At 62.2% G+C, this 20639-nt stretch overlaps 1 protein-coding gene across 2 annotated transcripts in view; it reads right to left on the bottom strand.

Moving 5' to 3' along the window:
* Nucleotides 1-3273: 3273 nt before the first annotated feature.
* The window catches only part of SCUBE1 (signal peptide, CUB domain and EGF like domain containing 1), a 114652-nt gene continuing 97286 nt past the window's right edge, over nucleotides 3274-20639 (bottom strand). For both annotated transcript variants that reach the window (XM_075553516.1, XM_075553517.1), the window contains 15 exons: nucleotides 20340-20462; nucleotides 18257-18373; nucleotides 17450-17572; nucleotides 14309-14428; nucleotides 13914-14018; nucleotides 13372-13488; nucleotides 12680-12817; nucleotides 11645-11848; nucleotides 10562-10723; nucleotides 9925-10092; nucleotides 8488-8649; nucleotides 6908-7105; nucleotides 5504-5656; nucleotides 5138-5217; nucleotides 3274-5044 (listed from right to left, as the gene is read on the bottom strand). In XM_075553516.1, coding sequence (XP_075409631.1) covers nucleotides 4892-5044; nucleotides 5138-5217; nucleotides 5504-5656; nucleotides 6908-7105; nucleotides 8488-8649; nucleotides 9925-10092; nucleotides 10562-10723; nucleotides 11645-11848; nucleotides 12680-12817; nucleotides 13372-13488; nucleotides 13914-14018; nucleotides 14309-14428; nucleotides 17450-17572; nucleotides 18257-18373; nucleotides 20340-20462 — 2123 coding nt within the window. In that variant the 3' untranslated portion in view covers nucleotides 3274-4891. The remainder of the gene's footprint in view (nucleotides 5045-5137; nucleotides 5218-5503; nucleotides 5657-6907; nucleotides 7106-8487; nucleotides 8650-9924; nucleotides 10093-10561; nucleotides 10724-11644; nucleotides 11849-12679; nucleotides 12818-13371; nucleotides 13489-13913; nucleotides 14019-14308; nucleotides 14429-17449; nucleotides 17573-18256; nucleotides 18374-20339; nucleotides 20463-20639) is intronic.

Here is a 20639-nt window from a genome sequence, read left to right as displayed (position 1 = left end):
TTGGAATAGAAAGCCTCGTCGTCCTCCCACGGAGCAGCTGGTGGTCCTGTTGGTCTTGCGGTTAGCCGACCAACACCTAGCCAAAAGACGCCGCCACCTTCTACAGCAGTGGTTCTCAATCTTCCTTATGCCCCCACCCTTTCATACAGTCCCTTGTGTAGGGCGACTACCCCAAACATAAAATGATTGCCCTTGCCACGTCATCACAGTCATTTTGCTACTGTGATGAATCGGGCAATCCCGATTCATTTGATCCCCCTAGGGGTCGCGGCCCACAGGTTGAGAACCCCCGTTTTAAAGGTTTACAGTGGTAGAAACCCTATACAGGGGTCCTATGAGTTGGAATAGCAGAGAGCCTTGGTGGGGTAGTGGTTGGCCATCTGAATAGTCAATAGTTCAAATCCCCTGAACATCTGCCGACTGAGGACAGTGGGCCTGCAGGGTGGTGGATTTGCCATGTGGGGTAACAGATCTACCCCGTGCACAGCACTCCTTTCATGCGTGAGAGGGAGGCCTCCCTCAGCTCCTGTTCCACCCCTGGGCCAATCGCCGAGCCCGTCTCTCCCGCACCTTGGTGAAAGCATCCGTTGTGCTGTATGGTTGCAGGGTGGCATGTCACTGTCTCCTTGGAGTTGCCTGTGATTATCCGAGAAATGACCTGGTGTGCACCCAGGGATGCATTTGGAACCTGAATCAATGACGTTTCCTACAACGGTCTCTTTGTAGCTCTGTTGGATGCAGGGTACCAGAGGGTTCATGAGCCCCATTATTAAGGAGAGAGATCTTATCAGTCTTTGGGAGTGTCTAGATTTCTCAGAATTCAATGAAAGCCATAGGCCATATTCCCAGAGAGAGGCTATGTGTGAATGTATGCAGATACACACACGCACACACACAAAGCAGATGCAGACAGAGACACACAGGGACACAGACATGCAAACAGACACAGACGCAGCAGATGTAGTCAGGCATGCACACAGATAAACACAAACACACACACGCAGAGGATGTAGACTGGCATACAGAGACACACAGACACAGATAGTTAGACAGACACAGCAAATTTCACACACACAGCAGACACAGACAGACATACACACAGACATGTAGACAGCAGATGTAGACAGGCATACACAGGGACACAGATGCACACACACAATGATAGGCACACATAGGCATAGATACACACCTACAGAAACACACACATACAGACTCACAGGCATGGTCAGCAGATGTAGACAAAATCTGGTGTCAACTTGAGACAATTAAGAGTGAAGAGGTGGAATTAAGCCTGTCGATCAGATTGCAACTTGATGACATTTGGAGGCGCTATGGAGATAAATAGCTTGCTAGAGGCCAGACCCAGACTCTCTGTTACATATTCCTCTTGACAAGCCACGTGGAGCTGGTTGATGAAGCCTGAGCCCTGAAGCTGGAGGAGCCACGTGGAGACCCACACCAGTGCTGAGATGCTTCCACTGCCACTGGATCCACAAGACTTTCCACCCACAGGCTGTGACCTTCCTGCATTCGGCATCATTGCATGTGTTGCATGAGTCAGAAGAGAAATTTATGAACTATTATTGGACACATGGGCTAATATCAGACTTATGGACTGGGATATTTTTTCAATGTACAATTGCTCTTGTATATAAAGCTCTGTCTTATACCCACATGAGTGTCTACGAATCTGTTTCTCTAGTCTATGCGGACTCACACAGATTGCTGTGAGCTACTGTTGCCAGGTGCCCTCTAGTTGGCTCCAACCAGTAACAGCCCTTCAGACAACACATGTCCTGCTCTCTCATTTGCCTCGATGGCAGTGAGTTTTGGGTTTTTTTCCTCCAATAGAGTCTCTGTTAGTCAGAAGTGACTGCCCGGTAGTGAGTTGGGCTTGGTGTTGTGGTCACTCTTATGGGCAGTGAAGGGTCCCCAGAGAGGTGTGCCCCGGGTCTATGTCGGCCTAGATGGCTCCTGGCTCTGATTCTGGGAGGACAGCAGCTCTCTACAGTGACGGGGCAGCTTGTGGAGGGACAAAGCTCTGGCCCTCAGAAGGGCCAGGTGGGATGAAGGGCAAGTTCCTGCCGTTGGGGATCAGGCCCCTTCCTGGTGGACAGAGTGACCACAGGACATGGAGGTCTCTGGGCTGCAGGGACACCTGGGTGATGACATTCTGACTGTGGTAGTCATGCCAGTGACAGGTTTAGCGGCCAGGTGGGTGGAGGCTGAGGCTGAGTGGTAACAACCCAGTGTGCACTGCTGGGGCATCCGGTGCTCGTGGACAGCCAAGTCGGAGGGCCAAGGCCACTCTGCAGGCTGTGGCACCACTCCCGTCTCTTGGGCACCTCCTGCCCAGTTCGGCCTGAGCCCTCTTTCCCCTCCCGGCTCCCCCCCCCCCCCCATGCTCCTTCCTCCTGGAACCTTGCACACAGTTGGCGGTCAGTTAGCTTTAGGGAACCAACCCAATGCTATCAGGCAGTTTTCCTGCTGGGGGTGGTGGGGGTGCAGGCACGCGGTTGGAGTACCTCTCAGTCCCCAAGATGCTGCTGCGGCACCCGCAGTGGCTTTGAGTGCCAGGAGAGGGCCTGGATGCCGCTGCCCAGAGACACGCCCTGGAGGACAGTGACTGGGCTGCCCTCTTGGCAGGCACCGAGTGAGGATGGTGAACTAGTTCGGGTGGAGCGGGGCACCAGCGCCCCGAGCAGGGGTCCAGGTCTGGAGGGGACCTTTGGCTTCTTGCTTAGTCTGCTCCAGGAGACCCCAGTCTTCCTGGGCCTCCTCCTGCCCTGCTCCTTCCTTACCTGGAGTCCAGGGCTCAGAGACAGCCTTACCCGGCGGCCATCCTGTTTCTCCCCGTCTCCTTTGGAAGACAAATACCCCCCCATCCCTACGTGAAGCTGTGGGGCTGTGGTCCTGGGGTCACTGCCAGTGTGGGGTCCCTCGCACTCGGGAGTGGAGCTGTGGGGAGAGGGCAGGGCGGCACCTGGAAGCCAGCACCATGGGAGGCTGTGGCTGGGGCACCAGGGGTGTGTGCTGCTGGGGCATCAGTGTGAGTATCTGGCAATCCCCCCAATCTTGGTGCACCCCAAGATCTGCATGGGAGGGATTGTGAAGGGTTGGCAGCAGGAAGTGGGTGAGGGACCTCACACCTGTCTTGTCAACCCCCCAGCATATCTGGGGGGGCTTTGGGGCAAGTGGATGGAAACCCCCCAGAAGCCCACCCAAAGCAGAGGAGACTGAAGAGCAGCCAGCGCCACCCCCTGCTCTGTCCATAACAGTGTCCTTCCTTTTATTGTAAAAATACAGACGGTACAGCGTCCCCACATACACTCCCACGAGGCCCGCGGCGCGCACTGGGCTTTGGAGGCATGGAAATGAAGTCCAAGCCAGCCCTGGGCTGTGTCCCTCCTGGCCCTCGTCTGGGGGACTGTGGTCTGGGGGGAGGGGTGGCCATGACTGGGCCTGCTGGCCGCATGCATGGTGCTGGCTGACCCGAGGCGGGCCCCTGGGCTGGAGGTGGGCATGAGCAAGGGTCGGTGAACTGAGGCAGAGTTTCTGGCTTGCCTCCTGGTTGCACAGGCTCGGGCATTCAGCCCTTTCTTGCACGCTGCCTTCGACGGTCGGCCTTGTGGCTGGCCCTCAAGTTTCACGGTCCCCAGTGGCCTGATTCCCAGAGTGTGGCCACTTCTGAGCAGTCAGGAGGGCCCGGGAAGGAGGCGTAGGGACAGCGAGCAGTGGGGGTCTGGTGTTCTATAACCGACACGGGCCGCTTGTTCTGTGCGTCCTCCGGCGCGTCCATGCGGCGAGGTTGTGATCCAGGCTCAGGCCAGGCCGGCACAGGAGCATGAGGGCTGGGCTTGGGGGCCGCCATTACCAGGCGTGGGGTCCAGCGGGCGGGCTTGACTTGGCCACGCCCTCGGACTTCTGTGAGGGGTGGAATCTATATTGGTGACTTGCTGTGTGCTGGAGTTGGTGGGGGTGGGGGGGCGCTGCCAGCCCCCTCTGGGTCCCCGTTTTTCCTCCTGTGTGTAAGTCCAGGCATGGGGCCCGTGTCTTAAAGGTTCCTCCTGGTTGAACAACCTGGGCCCGCGTAAGAAAGGCGTGGTTTTCCGTGACCTGCAGGCACCACCAGACTCCCACAAACTTCCTTGGGGGCCGGAGCCCAGGCTCCTTGTGCACACTCCCTGCCCCACCCCAGGCCCACCCTCAGCTGGACGGGGCCCACTAGCTGAGCTGGAAGGACCCCCGCGCCCCCCCCCCCCCGGGTCCAAACGTGGTCAGGGGCAAGGGGCGTGGCTCAGAACGGACGGGATATTTACAGTAGCGGAAGGCCCCCCTAAAGTATCCGGGAGTAGAAGTATATATAGCTTTATATTTATATATATATATAGTGGACTTCATTAGATGCTCGACCACGGGTAAGCGACATCTCCAGCTTCTTCCCTTCGCAGCCTTCTCTGGCCAGCCCCCCAGGCCAAAGCATTCTCGGCTGTGCGCCCCGCCCGTGACCGGGGCGGACACCCCCAGCGCTGGCTACTACGGGCCCTGCGGACCCGCCTCCGGGAGGCCCGCAGCCGCCCTCGCGCCCGGCCCTGCACGGAGCACGGCGCACGGCGCACGGAGCACGGGCGTCCTCTGGTGTTGGCCGCGAGCGCACTCTCCTTCCAGGCGCAGACTGGCCGAGGGGAGGGAGGGAGGGAGGGAGATGCTACAGCAGGGATCCCCCACGCCCCGGCCGGCCGGCCGGCCCTCAGACGCTTCTCCGGGCTGGCCAGCTTTCCTGGAGGACGGGCAACTCGGCTCGGGGCCGCCCTGAGCTGCTTCCGTGGGGGCAGGACTCCGGGCCGCGGGCGCGCCCCCCACCCCTCCGCCGTGCACCGCGGCCCGCCGGTTATTTGTAGGGCCGCAGGAACCGGGAGACTTTGGAGCGCAGCAGCCGGATGAAGGAGCGGGGGAACATCTCCTTGGACTCCTGGGCCGTGTACTTGAAGTAGTTCTGCGGGTGCGCCAGCACGTCGAAGAGCGCCTTGATCAGCTTCTTGTCCTGCGAGACCCGCCAGCCACCATCAGCGCCCGTCGGGGCGGCTGCCGCCCCCCTCTGCCCCCACCCTCCGCTCCCATCTGCCTGGGAACTCACTTTCAGAATCTCCTGGTGATTCTCCGAGGCGTACAGCCGCCCGTCACGGACAATGTCCTCAATGAGCTGCTGATAGTCCTCTGGGAAGGGAGGGCGGTGAGGGCTGGGGGTGGGGAGCTGCTTTTGACGCCCCCCTTACCCCCTCCCAAACACTTAACTCTACCTCTCCGTTGCTCCAGCCTCAGGCTTAGCCTTTGTGCCTTGCAGTTTGGCTACCCAGAAAACTCCTATTCAACCTTCAAAACCCCTTGTGCAGACAGCAGCTAGTGCTGAAGTCTGCACACATCCTAGATTGCTCCACCGTCTGTTTTGCCCCCCCCCCTCCGCCCCCATAGGGCTGTGGGAGGCCACTGGGCCAGGCCTCACCGTCGTAGGTGACATAGGGCACCTGGAACCCTTTGGCACTGTTGGCTTCGTTGGATTTGAACTGGATCCAGAGCTTGCGGGAGCGGGAGGTGAAGGCGATGGGCCTCTCGTATGTCTGGCAGGTCTCGTAGGTGGTGACGGACGTGGGGGCGGCTGTGGGGTGGGTGTACCTGAGTTTGCCTCAATGAAACTGGCTGCCCAGCCAATGCCCAGCGGTAAGGCTCCCGCTCTGTCCCCTCGCTTGGTCCCTCAGCCTCCCTCCCCTGCCTAGCTCTGCAGTCCGCTGAGGGCTGCTCCTGTGCCCCCTTCTCTAGGATGCTTCTCCAGTGGTTACAGAGGACTTGGGACTAAGGAGGGCTGGGCAGGCCCCTGTGCCTGCCACCCCCTCCTGTAAGCAAATGACCAAGGCCAGGCCCCTGACCCTGGGGAGTATGGGGCTGGCCTCTGCACCTGCAGTTCCCTCCACCTGTGGGCCTGCCTTGCAGATGGATTGGCCATCTAGCAAACTCTTATTTAACCTTCAAAGTCGTGCAGCCTGGTCAGGAGAGGTGGCCTCCTCGGGTGAGGGGGAAGGGTAGGGGTTGTCTGACTGGTATGTAACCTAGGCAGGAGCTAGCCCCCTCTGCTCTGTCCCTGTTTCACACTGGGTGTTCCAGCTCATTGGCTGTGCTGAGCTCCAACATGACAGGGTGACAAGAAGGCCACTCCCTCTCAGGCTCAGAGACCCAGCCTGGGACACGTGGGCCCAGCTGAGAGCCCTGTGCACATGTGTGTATTCACAGGTATGCATGCATGCGTGTGCTTGTACAAGTATGTGAGCACATGTGCACGCATGTGTGCACGTGCCCATGTGTGTGCACGCCTTGCCTTCTTCTCTCCATAGCAACCTGGGTGCCCTATTGCTCTAGCCCTGCAACAGGGTGAGGCCCCCAGCCAGGGGCACTGACAAGGGCTATGGGGCCGCAGGCGCTTCCGGGTTCCCAGGTGTGTGGGCATACACCTGTATGCAGGTGCCTGTGGGTGTGGGTGTGGCTGCTGCCCTGACTCCCACCCCTCAAGGCAGCCCCAGGTGGGGGTGGGACTGAGGAGCCAGGTGCCTGCGGCAAGGAAGTCACCAGATTAAGGACTCTGGGACACTGGGACCCAGGGCAGCTGGGGAGTACTCGGCTGGGCTGGCTCTGCTCTGGCTGCCCCAGGCCCCTGGGGATGGGGGGCCTCTTTGCAGATGGGGGACAGAGGTGGTGGCATTGACAGGAGAGGTTGGTTGTGGCCAGAGTCCAGCCCACCTTTCAGGCCCCCCTGAGCTTGGAGCTCTGAGCAGGCCTGGGTGCCCTGGCTCAGTGACTTCTTTCTGAACTTGGGGACAGCAGGGGTGTGGGGGTCTGGGGTGGGGTGGGGTCTCACCGCTCTTCCTCATGACCAGCACATCGCCGCATGCGTCCTCAATGGGCAGGAAGATCTCGGGGACCACGATGAGGATCCGGCGCTTGGGGGGTGGTGCAATGTGCCACACGCACTGGGCGTTGGCTGGATAGTCGCCCGGGTAGTTGGGGGACTCGATGTATCCTGTGTAGTCACCCAGCTCGCCCCCACAGTGCTGGTCTGTGGGTGGGGCCCATGGGGGTCAGGCTCCTGGTCCCTCCCTGGGTCACTGCACCAGGCCCTTCTGGAGCCAGACCCCCTCTGGTCCTCTTGCCTCCTCGAGGGGCGCCCCTGGAGCCTGCCCGAGGTGCACCTTCCTCTGTGGCAGTATCTTGCCCAGCCGTCCCATCCAGAACCCCGGTAGGCCCACTCAACCACTGTAGGCCACCTGCCCCCGGCCGAGCTCCGGTCTCAGGCAAGTCTTGGGTGTGCAGTCCACACAGGGCAACAGGTAGGGCCAGAGGAAGGCCGAGCCATCTCCTCCGCCCCTGCCCGCAGGGAGGCCACATGGGATGTTTTCACAGGACAGTGAGGGTCCCGGGCCTTAAGCTTGCAAGCGAACCCATCTGGGTTCTGCTGAGAGAACTGAACAGGAGGACTGCAGGTTTGTGATGGGGCTGTGAGCCTTCAGTGTAAATGCCCCCCCTCGCTTCAGAACTCCTGAGAAATACTGCCTTTCTCCTTTGCGTGTGCTAAGGTGCCCTGGTGGCACTGTGGACAAGGTGTTGGCCACTGCCCACAAGGTCAGTGGTTCAAACCCAGCAGCTGTTCCTGGGGAGGAAGATGAGGCTGTCTGTGCCCTGCAGATGTACAGCCCCGGAAAGCCTAGGACCCGGAAGTGACTGGACGGCCATGGCTTTGCTCTTTGGCGCCTTCTAGGGCTTCCATGCCACCTGGCTTCCCTTCTCCACCTGCTGTCGCTGCGAGCTGTCAAGTGGGTTCTGGTCAACATTGAGCCTATGCGTCCCAGTGGGACTGCCCTCCCCACAAGGCCTTTCTGAGGTGGCCATTTTCATGGGAGCAGCCTGTCCAGGGCAGGGCCTCAGCTTCTGCTTCCACCCCCTTTTCAGGGAACCTTCCCCAAACTCACTGCATCGACTCAGCGACAGGGCAGGGCTGCCCCGTGGGTTTCCCAGGCAGCCTCGCCTGCCTCCCTCCGCTGGTGGTCTCAGACTGCTGACCTCGCAGTTAGCAGCATAAGCCCTGCACCGCCAGGGACCGTCCAGAGCTTTGAGCCTGCTCCAAACACCCCGGGAAGGGTCAACTGAGCCGTGAAAAGCCACAAGCTAAGAGCCTGAGAAGCATGACTCTCAGAGCTGGGGGCTCGCTGCCTGCCCCCCACACCTGCACCCACGCATCAGGAGTCTCCCCGGTGCTCTGCCCTGACTGTCTTGGGTCCACTGTCCCAGACCTGACCCCCAGGAGTCCGGAGCAGGCCCGGCCTAGCCTAGCCCAGAGGCTGAGTGGTGTCTGTGGACATTAGGATGGAGGGAGGAACTTGCCACCAGCAGGGAGCCACCCCCCTGCACCTGAGCAGGGAGTGGGGGCGGGGCAGCACCTACTTTTGCAGTGTGTGATGTTGGTGGAGCCGTCGAAGTCGGTGCTGGTATTGCCTGGGCAGGCAATGCAGTGGTTCTGGCCAAACTCCGGCTGGTAGGTGCCAACAGGGCAGCGGGTGCAGCGGTGGGTGGTGGCATTGTAGTGGTGGCCCGGTGAGCAGTGCACTGTGGGGGGAGGGGAATGGTAGGAAGGAGGACACCCTCCCAGCCCCCTACACCCCATTTGGCTTGACTTGGGGTCCTAGGCCCTTCTGCAGGGCCTATCTGGCCCCAACCTCCTGGTTCCCTTGCCCCCCACCCTTGTCCCTCTGCCCTACGCATGCCCTGCACAGGGATCTAGCCATCGTGAAGGTGGTGGTCAGTGGGGGGAGAGGCGCAGGTGTGGCAGGTTCTCGGGGGGGGAAGGGGGGGCCGCTTCTGGGAAGACCCTATTTGGAAGAACAAGGAGGCCTGGGGCTGGGGCAGGGGTGGGGGAGACTGGGCGGGGGAGGGGGCGGTGGTCTCTTCTTCCTCACAGCTCCCTCCCCCTTCCAGTGGCCTGTAGGGGCAGCAGGTAGGGTGGAGGACCTGGTAGGACCCTGTCCATGGCCCAGTGAAGCTGTCCTTTAAGCAGACAGTGTCCGGAGCCTGGAGAGTGGGCAGCGAAGCCCTGAGCCCTGCCTTGGGAGGGGCCTTGCCTGAGGGAGTGGCTAGAGAGAACAGCCTGGTTTTCTGGAAGTCAGTGGGGGAGAGGGACATGTCAGGAGCACAGCCTCCCTCCCCGACATATGTCCACACCGAGGGTTGGCTGAGGGACCACCTGGGCGGGGTGCGGTGGCCTGGGTCAGAGGGCAGGGAGAGTCCCTGGGGCAGCAGTCCTGGCAAAGGGACTACAGAATACAGAGCTGGGGGCGTTTGGGGGCAGCTGACATGCAGGGAGACAGCTGGATGCGGGCGGGGGGACACTGACTCCATGCTTCCCGAGCCCCCTCCCTCGGCTCCCTGTTGTCCCTTCCAGAGTGGAGCAGCAGCGCTGGTTACAGTGTCTACCTCTGGAGGGCTGGGGCTGGCCAGAGGGAGGGAGAGGCATCCTGAACGTGCCTAGACTGTGTGAGTGTGAATGTGTGTGCCCATGAGTGCAGGTGTGAATGTATGAACGTGTGTGAATGTGTCGAAGGGTGTGCTTGACTGTGAGTGAGCTGGTCCGAGTGTGTATGAGTGAAGACACGTGTGAGTCCAGTGTGCATGAGAGTATGCATGAGAGCCCCAATGTGAGATGCGTGTGTGAATGTGAGCCCACAAGTACGAGCCTGCGCGTGCATGTGAATGTATGTGACATGGGTAAGCACATAGGCATGTGACGGGGGGGCATGTGAACACGTATGTGGGCACGTGTCTGAGCACCTGTGTGAGTGCATGGGAGCACGTGTGCAGAGAGGGCTGCGGCGGCAGCACCCTCACCTTTGGCCTCGCAGTCCTGGAAGGCAGTGGCGCCCTGGAGCCTGGTGAGCAGCCCGCCTCCACAGGGGAAGCATCGAGTGCGGCCCGGCTCGGGCTGGTAGGTGCCCAGGGGGCAGGCCTGGCAGGGTTTGAAGCCGTCAGCAGAGAAGAAGCCGGGTGAGCACTGGCCTGTAAGTCAGAGGGCAGGGCTCAGGCTGGCAGGGGACACTCAAGTCTCTGGGCCTGGCCTGGCCAGAGGACCACACAGTCAGTGGGCATGGCCTTGGCCAGGCTGACTTTGCCTCCTGGCATCAGGCAGGGTACAAGGGCAGGTGGCGGAGGTCGTGCTGCATGCTGGGACAGTGCCAGGGCCTGTACTTCAGGGGGCTCTCCCCAGGGTTTGGGGGCAGGACACAGCAGGTTTTCACAGGAGGTGGCCAGAGAAGGCTCAGAGCTGGCTGCAGCCCTGTCCCAGAACAGGGAGGATTTTCAGGGTCCCCAGAGGGGTTGTAAAGAAGGGTCTAACATTTTGGGGGCTCTGTACAGGGCACTTGCCCTGGGGACAGCAGAAAGCACCCACCATGTGCAATGCTCTGTGACCCCAGGGACCTTGGTGGAAAGGGGAGGGGCCCTGCCTCCCGTTGGGGCCCACACTCACCTCCACACTCGGACACGTTGCGGGTGCCCGCTAGGCCAAGCCCGTCGCTGCTGGGGCATGGTGTGCAGCCGAGCTGGCCGTCCATGTCCTGGTAGGTCCCTGGCGGGCAGGGCACACACTGGCCACGCTCGCCGCTGAAGTGGGTGCCGGGTCCACAGCTCACTGCAGGGGCAGAGAAGAGAGGGCTGGGGGAACGTGGGGCCTCATTCCCGCCTGCAACTTCCAGGGCACAAGCAGGCCCTCGGCTGCAGCTCCGTGAGCTCTTCGCCTCCCTCAGGGTCCTCTGAGACCCTCTGCTCCAGCCTGTGCTTTTCGGGGGCCCGGCCTGGACCTCTCTCCTGGCTGGTGATGTCTGATGTCCCCTGCCCCAGCCCTGTCTCCTGGCCTGCTCACTGAATGGCCTCAGATGTCTCCCCTGTCACCCAAGGTCATTTCACCCCCGCCCCCTTCCTTGCAGAAGGATGTGGCGCGCGCGCACGCGTGTGTGTAGGGGCTGGGGCAGGAGGGCCTAGCGGTTGAGGGGTTCAGGGTGTGTGGCCCTACGTATGCGGCTGCAGAGAGCTGGTGAGCAAATCCGTGCACGGACAAGGAGAGGAAAGAATTACTGAGCAAGGGAGCCAGCTCCCTCCTGGGAAGATGGGTCAGCCCCCGAGGTCACAGGCTCGTAACGGGGAGCTCACAGTTGTGTGGAGGACGTGTTCAATGAGTGAGGGTCCCTGGGAAAAGGACACAAGAAGATGGAGAGCCCACGGGCTGACTTGGGGACAGCCTGACCACCCAGCTCAGTGAGGGCAGGACTGTCCGGAGAGTACAAGTGTGTGTGTGTGGGGGGTTGAGGGGTGGGGTGGTGAATCAGCTGAGAGCCCCCCATCCCCCCCTACCAGACAGGAGCACCCACCCCTCCCCCAGCCTGGAGCCTAACGCCCACCCTGGGGCGAGCTCTTTGCAGGAGGCTACTGTCCCTCTCACATCCCTCCAGCTGCTCTGTCCCTTCCCTGGGTGTCTGCCTTCCTTGGGTGACAGGGTGGGGGGATGGAGAGGGCTTGAGGAGTCCTCCTCAGAGGACCACGGGCAGGGACTCACCACACTTGCCATCCTGGGGCACCTGGCCCGGGCTGCATGTCCCCTGGCCCTCCACGGCCTTGGCCACCCGCTGGGACACCTCGTACTCCGTGCCGGAGACCTGGACGTAGACCTGCTGCCGGCTGACCGACTTCCGCAGGGCCTTGATGACCGCCTGTAAGCTCTGCTCCGCCCGCTTCCGCACGCAGTCCACCGCGCAGGAGTCTACAGAGCGGGAGGAACCGAGGCAGGGCAACTGACCCGCCCGGGGGCCCCTGCCAGGAGCCCCCGGTCCCCGCTGGCTTATGTCACCCACTCTCTCAGCAGCCCTGGGGGAGGGGCCCTGGCCCTGCTCATCACGGGGAAGGTGAGGCTCCGGGAGGTGGGGCCTGAGAGCTGCCACACACAGAGGCCTGTCCACAGCATCTTGTCACGCCCTACAGCACGGCCCATGGGGTGGAGACTTCTCCTTGCCGCTCAGCCACTGTCCCCCACGTCGTAAGGTGACCAGATTTTAACATTGGTAAAGCGGGACACCATTGATAAAGCTCATCCTGGAGAAATAGCCACATGGCAGCCCAAAACCGTCTACCCTAGCTTGTCATGCATTCTTTCCCGAAATCAGGACTTTTAAAAAACACTGTGGAATGCAGGACAAATTGTTAAAAATCGGGATGTCTGGTCACCTTACCCCAGGAGAATGACCTGCTCTCTGGCCTTGAACCTGAAGCCTGTCCTACCGGGCCCCGCCGGCCTCGTCAGCCAGCACTCCCACGGCATGCTCAACTCCACCCCTGCCCTCTAACTTCCGAGCCCTGGTTCACGTTGTCCCCACTGTCTGAATGCCCTTCCCGCTCGTCTCCTCCAGTCAATGACCTGTGGCCTCCGGCCCTGCCTGACGGGCACCTCTTCTGTGAAGCCTTCTGTGCCCCCCCACAGCAAGGCCCCAGCTTTGTCCCGGACCCCCTTTGGTGCCTCTATGGTCCCTTGGGCCCTCTCTTTGGCCCAGGCAGCTGTCTGGGACCCCCGCTCCCCTCTGGCCGCTGCCTCACCTACCTGACACCTCCTCCACCTTTGGCTCCACCTCGAACTCTGCGGTGAGGAGGGACACCTCCTTGGAAGGGGACTTGCGGCCACGCCGCCTCTTCTTGGAGGAGTCACACTTGAGGGACAGGAAGGTCACGTGGCCGTGGTCTAGACAAGGGAGGGGGCTGCTGTGGTGCGGAGGGGTGGCCTGGGGCAGGGTGCTGGGTCCTGCCTAGCCGTGGACACAAAGGGGCTGGAAAGGGGCCCACCTTGCCCAACCATCAGTGGAGGTAGCCAGGGCTGGGGTGGGGTGGGCGGGGGGCCGGGCTAGGCCCATAAGTCTTGGCACGCGGGCACCCGCATCTATCTGCTGGGGAGGCTGTCCACCAGCCACGGGCCTGTGCAGACCTGGCTCCCAGACTCCAGGTGGCTGCTCCAAGCTGCCCACTGGGTCAGGTGTGAGAAGGGATCCCAAGGTCTCCTGGGATCTTCCCGGGTTGGGGGCATTCCCATGGCCCACCCTTGTCCTGGAATGTCCTTGTCCCAGTCACTGGAGTTGTGGGGTACGTCTGGGACCTTCCCTCTCGGGCAGGCTGCTCAGCAAGCCCTGCTCTGGGTGAGTGGGGACAGTGCCCCCAGGGCCCTGGACACCCACACCACCCCGCTGCTGTCTGAGCTATGGAGACTGCCCCTCCCAGGGAGGCAACAGGCCGGCCACTCACCCAGCAGTGGCTGCCCGGGACCCGCCCTGGCTCGCTCGCGGCTGCGTGGCCTCAGGTGGCACTTGGCATCTCTGACCTTGAAGCGGGCCTTCTGCTTGATAGGGGGTGTGGGGGCATCTGGGGAAATCCAAAATGCCCCCTGGTGGTGGCCTCTCCTGCAGGCAAGGAGGGGTGGGGACGGGGGCTGCGTAGGTCGTGTCTAGTGTGTGTTGGGGCGACCGGGGACAGGTGCATGGGGAGCTGTGGTCATGGGGAGCTCCCTGTGACTCAGCAGCCCCCCCACCAGAGTGGGGAACCCCATGCAGGGCCCAGTGAATGTCAGGGCAGTGGGGTCCATCAAGGCCAGGGCAGCCCTGTCTGGCAGGGGTCTTCTGTGACGTGTTATGGAACCCGACACCCCTAACCCTCTCCACACACCCCCCACCTGTGCATGGCTGGGACTTGGCTTCCCTGTGTGGGGTCTCCCCTCCCCCTCCAGTGAGGCGCTGGTCATGAAGCCCGGGGTCACCCAGGTGTGTGGTCCTGGCAGGCAGAGGGGCTACCTGGGCAGCCGGGCCCGGAGGCAGGGCTGGAGCTGTTGGCCTTCGGTGGCGTCTTGCCCTGGAGACCCGGGACACCACAGCTCAGGACGAAGCTGCTCTCCGAGTCTGCAGAGGGGTTGGGGGTGTGCGAGGGCCCGAGGGGGGCACCTCTTCCCCAGGCCTCCCGGTCCCTGGGCCCCACAGGGGCCCCTGAATAGGATGCAGGTTGGGCTGGTCTTTGAAGTCTGCCTTTGGGCTCTGTGCTACTGGGCAAGCGAGGGCAAGGCAGGAAGGAGTCCTCGGATCTATGGGGCCCCAGAGGCCCCTTGGTGAGTGGGGCCGGGGGTAGGAGGGTCTGGGTCTGAGGTCAGCGCCCCCCTGGGGAGCAGCAGGACCCAGGCCAGCTCCTCCGTTACCTGGGATGAAGAGCGTGGGGGCCGGGCAGGAGACCAGGCAGCTCTCCACGCCGCCCGCCTTGCTGCAGGATAGCTGGGCCCGGGGCGCAGTCTTTGTCCGAGAGAGGCACTTGCCTGTCTCTGCGGGGAAGGGAGACTGGGTGAGGGCCTGAAGGAGGGCAGTGGGGAGGCCCTCCCCACAGGGGTGGACCTGCAGGAATTCTGTTCTGGCCACACTACCTCAAGGGGAGGGCCAGAGCTGCCAGCGCCCAGAGCCCAGAGCACTTGGGATGTGTGGGACACGACTCAGAGGGCTGGCCGCCTCCCCACCCCACTCAGACTCTAGTCAGGGTGTCAGTGAGAGGGTTCCCAGCCCACCCCCCAGACCAGGGGCTCCCCATGGCGGGCCGGCTTCTCCAGGGTGGGAGCCCAGGGGGAGACGCCCCTATCCTGTCAAAAGGCCTTAGACAGGAAATAGCTGAGGAATGAAAACACACGTGCCCCCCTGTCCCCCAGAACACATCTCGCCTCTGAGAGACATACAAGGGAGCCGGACCCACGGCCATCATGTTGGGTCCGAGTCCCGTCCACTGACCCAGCAGGCCCGACACCGAGGAGCCCTGCTCCCAGGGTGTGCCCAGGCCGTCCATCTGTACAGGAGGAGACAGCCTCATCCAATCCCCCGGCAGCTACTGGTGGGTTCGAATTGCCGACCCTGTGGTTAGCAGCCCAGCGCGCAGCTACCAGGGCCTCCTAAATAAACGCCAGACTCCAAATCTTCGTTTGCCCAAGGGCCATGAGCCGGCGGCGAGGGCAGGGCCACCAGAAGGGCGGAGAAGAAACAGAAGGACAAGGACCTCCATGTTTCCAAGGGATGTGGCAGCAGACCCCAAGGAGCGTCATCAAGAGATGCAGGGGGGCTGCCACAGGGGGCCCTGGCGGGCCATCCCAGGGCGAGTTACAGCAAGGGTCCCTGCAGGGCAAGGTGAACACTTCACCCTAGACCAGGGGTCCTCCACCTTCCTCACGCCGCGACGCTTTCATACAGTTCCTCGTGTGGTGGGGACCCCCAACCAGCAAATGATTTCATTGCTACTTCATCACTGCCATTTTGCTACTGTTATCAATCGTCATGTCAATATCTGATATGCAGGGTGTGTTTTCATTGATACGAATAGAACATAATTAAAGTACAGTGATTAATCTAAAAACAATATGTAATTGTAATGCATGAAGTCTCGTTTTACCTCCAATACTGCTACTCTCAACACAGCAGCTGCTTTCTACACAGCAGCTGCTCTCGACACCTGTGACTGGTCCTCCTAAGTACATTGTGGCGCCAACCCTGTCACATACACCTGTATTTGAATAGGGTGTACGTGATGGGGTTGGCGCGATGATGCCATCATTCCAGGGAATGGTGGGGCGTATCTGCATGTGGGTGGGCCCGCCTGGAGACGGACAGAGGAGCCGTGTCTTGGTTCCTAAGACCACCGTTGGAAATATGTGTTTTCCGATGGTCTTAAGCGACCCCCGTGAAAGGGTCGTTCAACCCGCACAGGGGCTACGACCTGCAGGTTGAGAACCGCTGCCCTAGACCCTAGCTTCCCAAACCTTCCTCTTTCCAGGTCAAAAACTACTCAGCCGCCCCCATCCCCCCGGCCCTCACCTCACTCAAGCCACGGAAAGCAGGCGGGCTCCCGCCCGGCATCCAGGATACAGCCCAGGTGTCAGCTTTTGCCGCCCCGCTGGACTGTTCCAGCGCCCGGCCCGCGGGGGCGGCATCGCCCACTGCGGGAAACGCCGCTCTGGATCAGCAGTCAGCACGTTAACGCTTGCTGCTGCTGTTAGGTGCCGCGGAGCGGCTCTGACCACGGCGACACACTGCACCACAGAACGACACACTGCCCGGTGCCGCGCCGTGCCCCCACTGGTTCCTGTGCCGGAGCCCATGGTTGCAGCCCCGGGTCCACGGTCTCCCGGAGGGCCTTCCCCTTTCAGGCCGCCCCTCCACTTTCCCCGGCACGCCATCCTCCTCCAGGGACTGGTCTCTCCGGACAACGTGGCCGGAGCACGTGAGTTGAGGTCTCGCCATCCTCGCCTCTGAGGGGCGCGCTGGCCATGCTGCTTCCAGGACGACCCGAGCGCCCTGGCCGTCCAGGGGTTCCAGCCTTCTTGGCCAGCGTCGTCATTCAAACACACCGACTCCTCGCCGCTCTTCCTTATTCGCAGGAAAGAGGTGGGCTGCCCAGAAGCCCAGGTGGGCCCCTCACGTCACCCCATGGGACGGGGTAGGGTGGGGCCTGAAGCAAGCAGCTGTCGCGCTGCTTGCTGTGCTGAAATGATTAGCGCAAAGAATGTACAGATGTGCTTTACACAACTGGCCCTGACCCACGAGACCTGGGCCTTCTGCCCCATCCGCGGAGCAGGCGCCACAGGCTGACCAGCATACACGTCTCAGCCCCACCACTGCATGAGAAGAAGAAGCAGAGAACACGCGGACCTGTCCTGGCACAAGTACAGCCAGGAGACGGCTTAGCGGCGAGGATGGCGAGATTCTGTCGCATGTACTTTGGAGAAGTTAGGCGAGCCAATCGTCGGAGAAGGACGCCAGGACTGTAAAGTCGAGGGGCAGCATAAAAGGGGGTAGCCATCCAGGAGTTGGGTGGACGCAGTAGTGGCCACAATGGGGTCGGACATTGCAGGACCAGGCAGTGCGGACACTGGGTTGCTATGGGTCAGAACTGACCCGACTGACAGTGGCACCTAACGCAAACACCTGGGAGACCCCGCAGCGCAGGGGCCCATCAGAAGAGGACACTCCATCCAGCCATGTCTCAGGGCCTCCTCCACCAACCGTGTGCTGGGGCCTGGGCAGCTGAGGGGTGTGGCAAGCCACAGGGGCATCCCCTGCCCGGGCGTTCCACAGCCCTGGTCCTGACACTGCCAGGCACCACTCTGCCACCCCTGCCCTGTCCCTCCTCCTGCAGGACAAGAGGAGCTGGAGGCAGTGAGAGCCCACAGGATGTCCATGCCTCTGAGCTCCCCGGGGCTGTGTCCCCTCTAGTGGGGCAGACACAGACACCGAGAGTGTGCTCCCTCGGGGAGGGCACCTCAGCCTGGAAGGAGGCTGTCCCCCACCCCCCCGGTCTCCAGACTCACCTATGCAGTCCTTCCGGTTCCAGTGGAGCCGCTGGCCGGGCGGGCAGACACACTCGAAGCCACCCTTGGTGTTGACGCAGCCCTGGTCGCAGCTCCCGTTGTTCACGCTGCACTCGTCCACGTCTGCCAGCACAGGCGGGCGTGAGCGCTCAAGCCAGGGGAGGTTGGGAGGGTGGGGCGCTCCCCGATGCCACCCAGCCAGCCCCTGTGGACAGGTGGAGGCACGGGCCACACACAGCCATGAAGACCCCTACACACACACAGAATCTCACTCACAGCCCAAGTCATGCACAATCACAGAGCCACACACACGCCCATGGTCATACGGCCATGCACACAGCCACACACCACCACAGAGCCATGCCGTAACACAGTCTCAACCACACACAGTCATGCAGTCACACACAGCCATGCAGTTACACAGTCACATGCACAGTCACGCAGTCATGACAGCCACGCACACCGACACAGTCATAGCCCCGCAGCCAGCTGTGTGCTCACACACACACAGCCACACACAGCCCCACGCAGTGTCACCGGCACCATCAGGTGCCCAAGGCTCCCCAGGGACGCAGACGCCCAGCTGTGCCCCCTCCCTCCCCCTCCCAGCGTGGCAGCAGAGGAGGTGGGGCTGGCTTTTCAGCCTCAGTTTCCCCTCCTGCACTACAGCCACGGGGGCTCATCCTCTGACCACCGGTGACCAAAGGCCCCCCGGGTGATGGGGGAAGGGCTGGGGAGGGCTGCCGGTGCGGCGTGGGGGGCCGTGGCGGGGGTGGGGGCAGGGGCCGTGGCGGGCAGGCTGCAGACCTCCGCAGTGGGTGGTCCCGTAGAGCACGTAGCCGCGGTGACACAGACACTGGAAGCTCCCGGGGGAGTTGATGCAGACGTGGTCGCAGGTCCGCTCGAAGGAGCACTCGTCGATGTCTGCACAGCCCCAGGGAGACAGAGCGGGTGGGCGGGGGCTTGGGGCTAGGGGGACGGCACAGCCCCTCACCCACAGGCCCAGGGAGACAGAGAGGGTGGGCGGGGGCTTGGGACTAGGTGGTCGGCATAGCCCCTCATCAACAGCCCCAGGGACACAGAGCGGGTGGCCGGGGGCTCGGGGCTTGGTGGACGGCACAGCCCCTCACCCACAGGTCCAGGGAGGCAGGAATCCCAGCACAGCACCCATCACCTTCTGGTTGCTGCCCCACTTCCCCTGCTGCCCCCATTGACCTCATTCTCCTGGGTTCTGGACATGGGCCAGGCAGGACCATGCTGCTCGGCCAGTGGGGAGGGGGGGAAAGGGGGACAGAGGGGGTGTCAGCTCACTGTGCAGTGTGGCAGGGCCTATGCCCCACTGTCCAGACGAGGAAATGGACTTCCCCCTCCCCCCCTCCCCTAAAGGGTTCCATGGAAGCAGCCCACTGGGGCATGAATCTGGGCCTTCGGTGCTGGCCAAAGCCTGCTTGCCCAAGACCTCAGGACATCGTGTGAGGAAGTAAGGCAACCCCGTGAACAGAAGAGGGGAACCGTCTTCCCCTAGGGGTTCATAAGGCTGCCCCGACAGTGGGTGAAACTTGCTACCGAGCTTCTTGGCAGGCAGAGTAACAAGGGAAGAGGCAGGGTCCCGGAATGTTTCTTACTGGGAAGTAGGGAATGATCCCCATGCTCACAGGAGACCAGTCTGTGCTGACCATACATCCTGAGGACAATGTTTCCCCCCGGACAGGTGATGGGCATGGGGGGGGGGCTGACCCTCACTCTGCAGACATGAGCTCACGCAACTTCCTCTGTGGGCATAACGTAGTGCGCACAGCAACCTAAGTGCAGGGAGGACCTGGATCGTGGGTGCCCAAAGGAGGGCGTGTGGAATGAGCAGCGGCGAGGGGCCAGCTGGGCATTCCGAACAGGGAGAGCAGGGCTGGTCTTGACCACTGTGGGCACCACGGCCTCTGTGTCAGTGCACATGCTGGCCTCACCGGGCCCCTCCTGGAGGTGGTCAGCACCCAGGGGTCCATGTGGAGGGGTGCTGGGGTCCCCACTATGAAGGCCTCACAATGTAAGTGAAGTCTTAGATCCCCCTCTCCCTGCTGAAGTTGGGGTCCAGGAAGGAGCAGGGGCTGGGGGCACATCTAGAGTCTAGAAGAAAGTGGAGGAGACATGGGAGGGAGGGGGTCTGACGCAGACTCTGACTCCCTCTGAGCCGCTGCCCACCTGAGTCCAGGGCTCAGTATTCCACAGACCTGGTAGGGTGGCCCCACCCCTGATGGGCAGGCGGGAAGCATCCCAGCTATCTGGGGAACCCGAGGCCCAGCTGAGAGGGAGCGGTGGCATGGTGAACACAGCCACCACCCTGGGCAGCCTCCTGGGGCCCCGGCGCGGGTCTCAGGGCCACACTTGCAGGGGGTCACCCAGGGGCCAGGCTCTGTCCTCTGCAGTGTCTCAAGCTGGCCCCGCGGGACTCCTGGGGGCCCTGGCACCAGCCTGGGTGGCCACACAACCTTGGCAGCTTGGGGAAAGTGCCCATTCCTTTCCAATGCCACCCTCTCCCCCGCGGCCTTCCTGGAGACCTTCCCCACTGTCCATTCTTCTGTCACTCTCGGCAGCTGTGTCCTGCTTGGGCAACGACTTCCCCCGCCCTCCTCCCTGCCGCCCCCCTCCCCAGCTCAGGTGCATGGGAACCCCAAGGAAGGGTTGCTGGAGGGCGCCTGCCTGTAGTGTGCCATGCCTCCGCCAGGTGGCAGCCCAACACTGCTGAAGCCAGAGCCCGTGGGAGAGGACCCTGGGGACGTGCTGGCCCCTCTCTGTGCCTCCCTGAGTGACAGAGCACAAAGGCCCCAGGGAAGGCTGGAGACCACAGGACAGGGGGACCCCCGGGGGTCCCGGGGGGGCAGGGGAGGGGGCTCACCCTGGCACGTGCGCTCGTCGGTCAGCAGCTTGTAGCCCTTGCGGCAGCTGCACTCGAAGCTGCCCACGGTGTTGCGGCAGAAGTGGTCGCAGCCCCCGTTGTTCACCAGGCACTCGGTGATGTCTGTGGGGGCCGGGGTGGGGGAGAGAGGGACAGGCACAGGGAGCCTGAGGTGAGGCAGTGCCACTCCCAGCCCTCATGGATCACACATAGACGGGGACAATGACACCGTGCTCCCTTCGCTGGGCCCCGGGGGCGGGGGTGGGAGGGCAGGCCCCACAGTCCAGTCTCAGAGAGGAG

This window comes from Tenrec ecaudatus, chromosome 6, assembly GCF_050624435.1.
Source record: "Tenrec ecaudatus isolate mTenEca1 chromosome 6, mTenEca1.hap1, whole genome shotgun sequence".
In the NCBI taxonomy this organism is placed as follows: Eukaryota; Metazoa; Chordata; class Mammalia; order Afrosoricida; family Tenrecidae; genus Tenrec; species Tenrec ecaudatus.
This window is presented reverse-complemented; position numbering and strand designations above follow the sequence as displayed.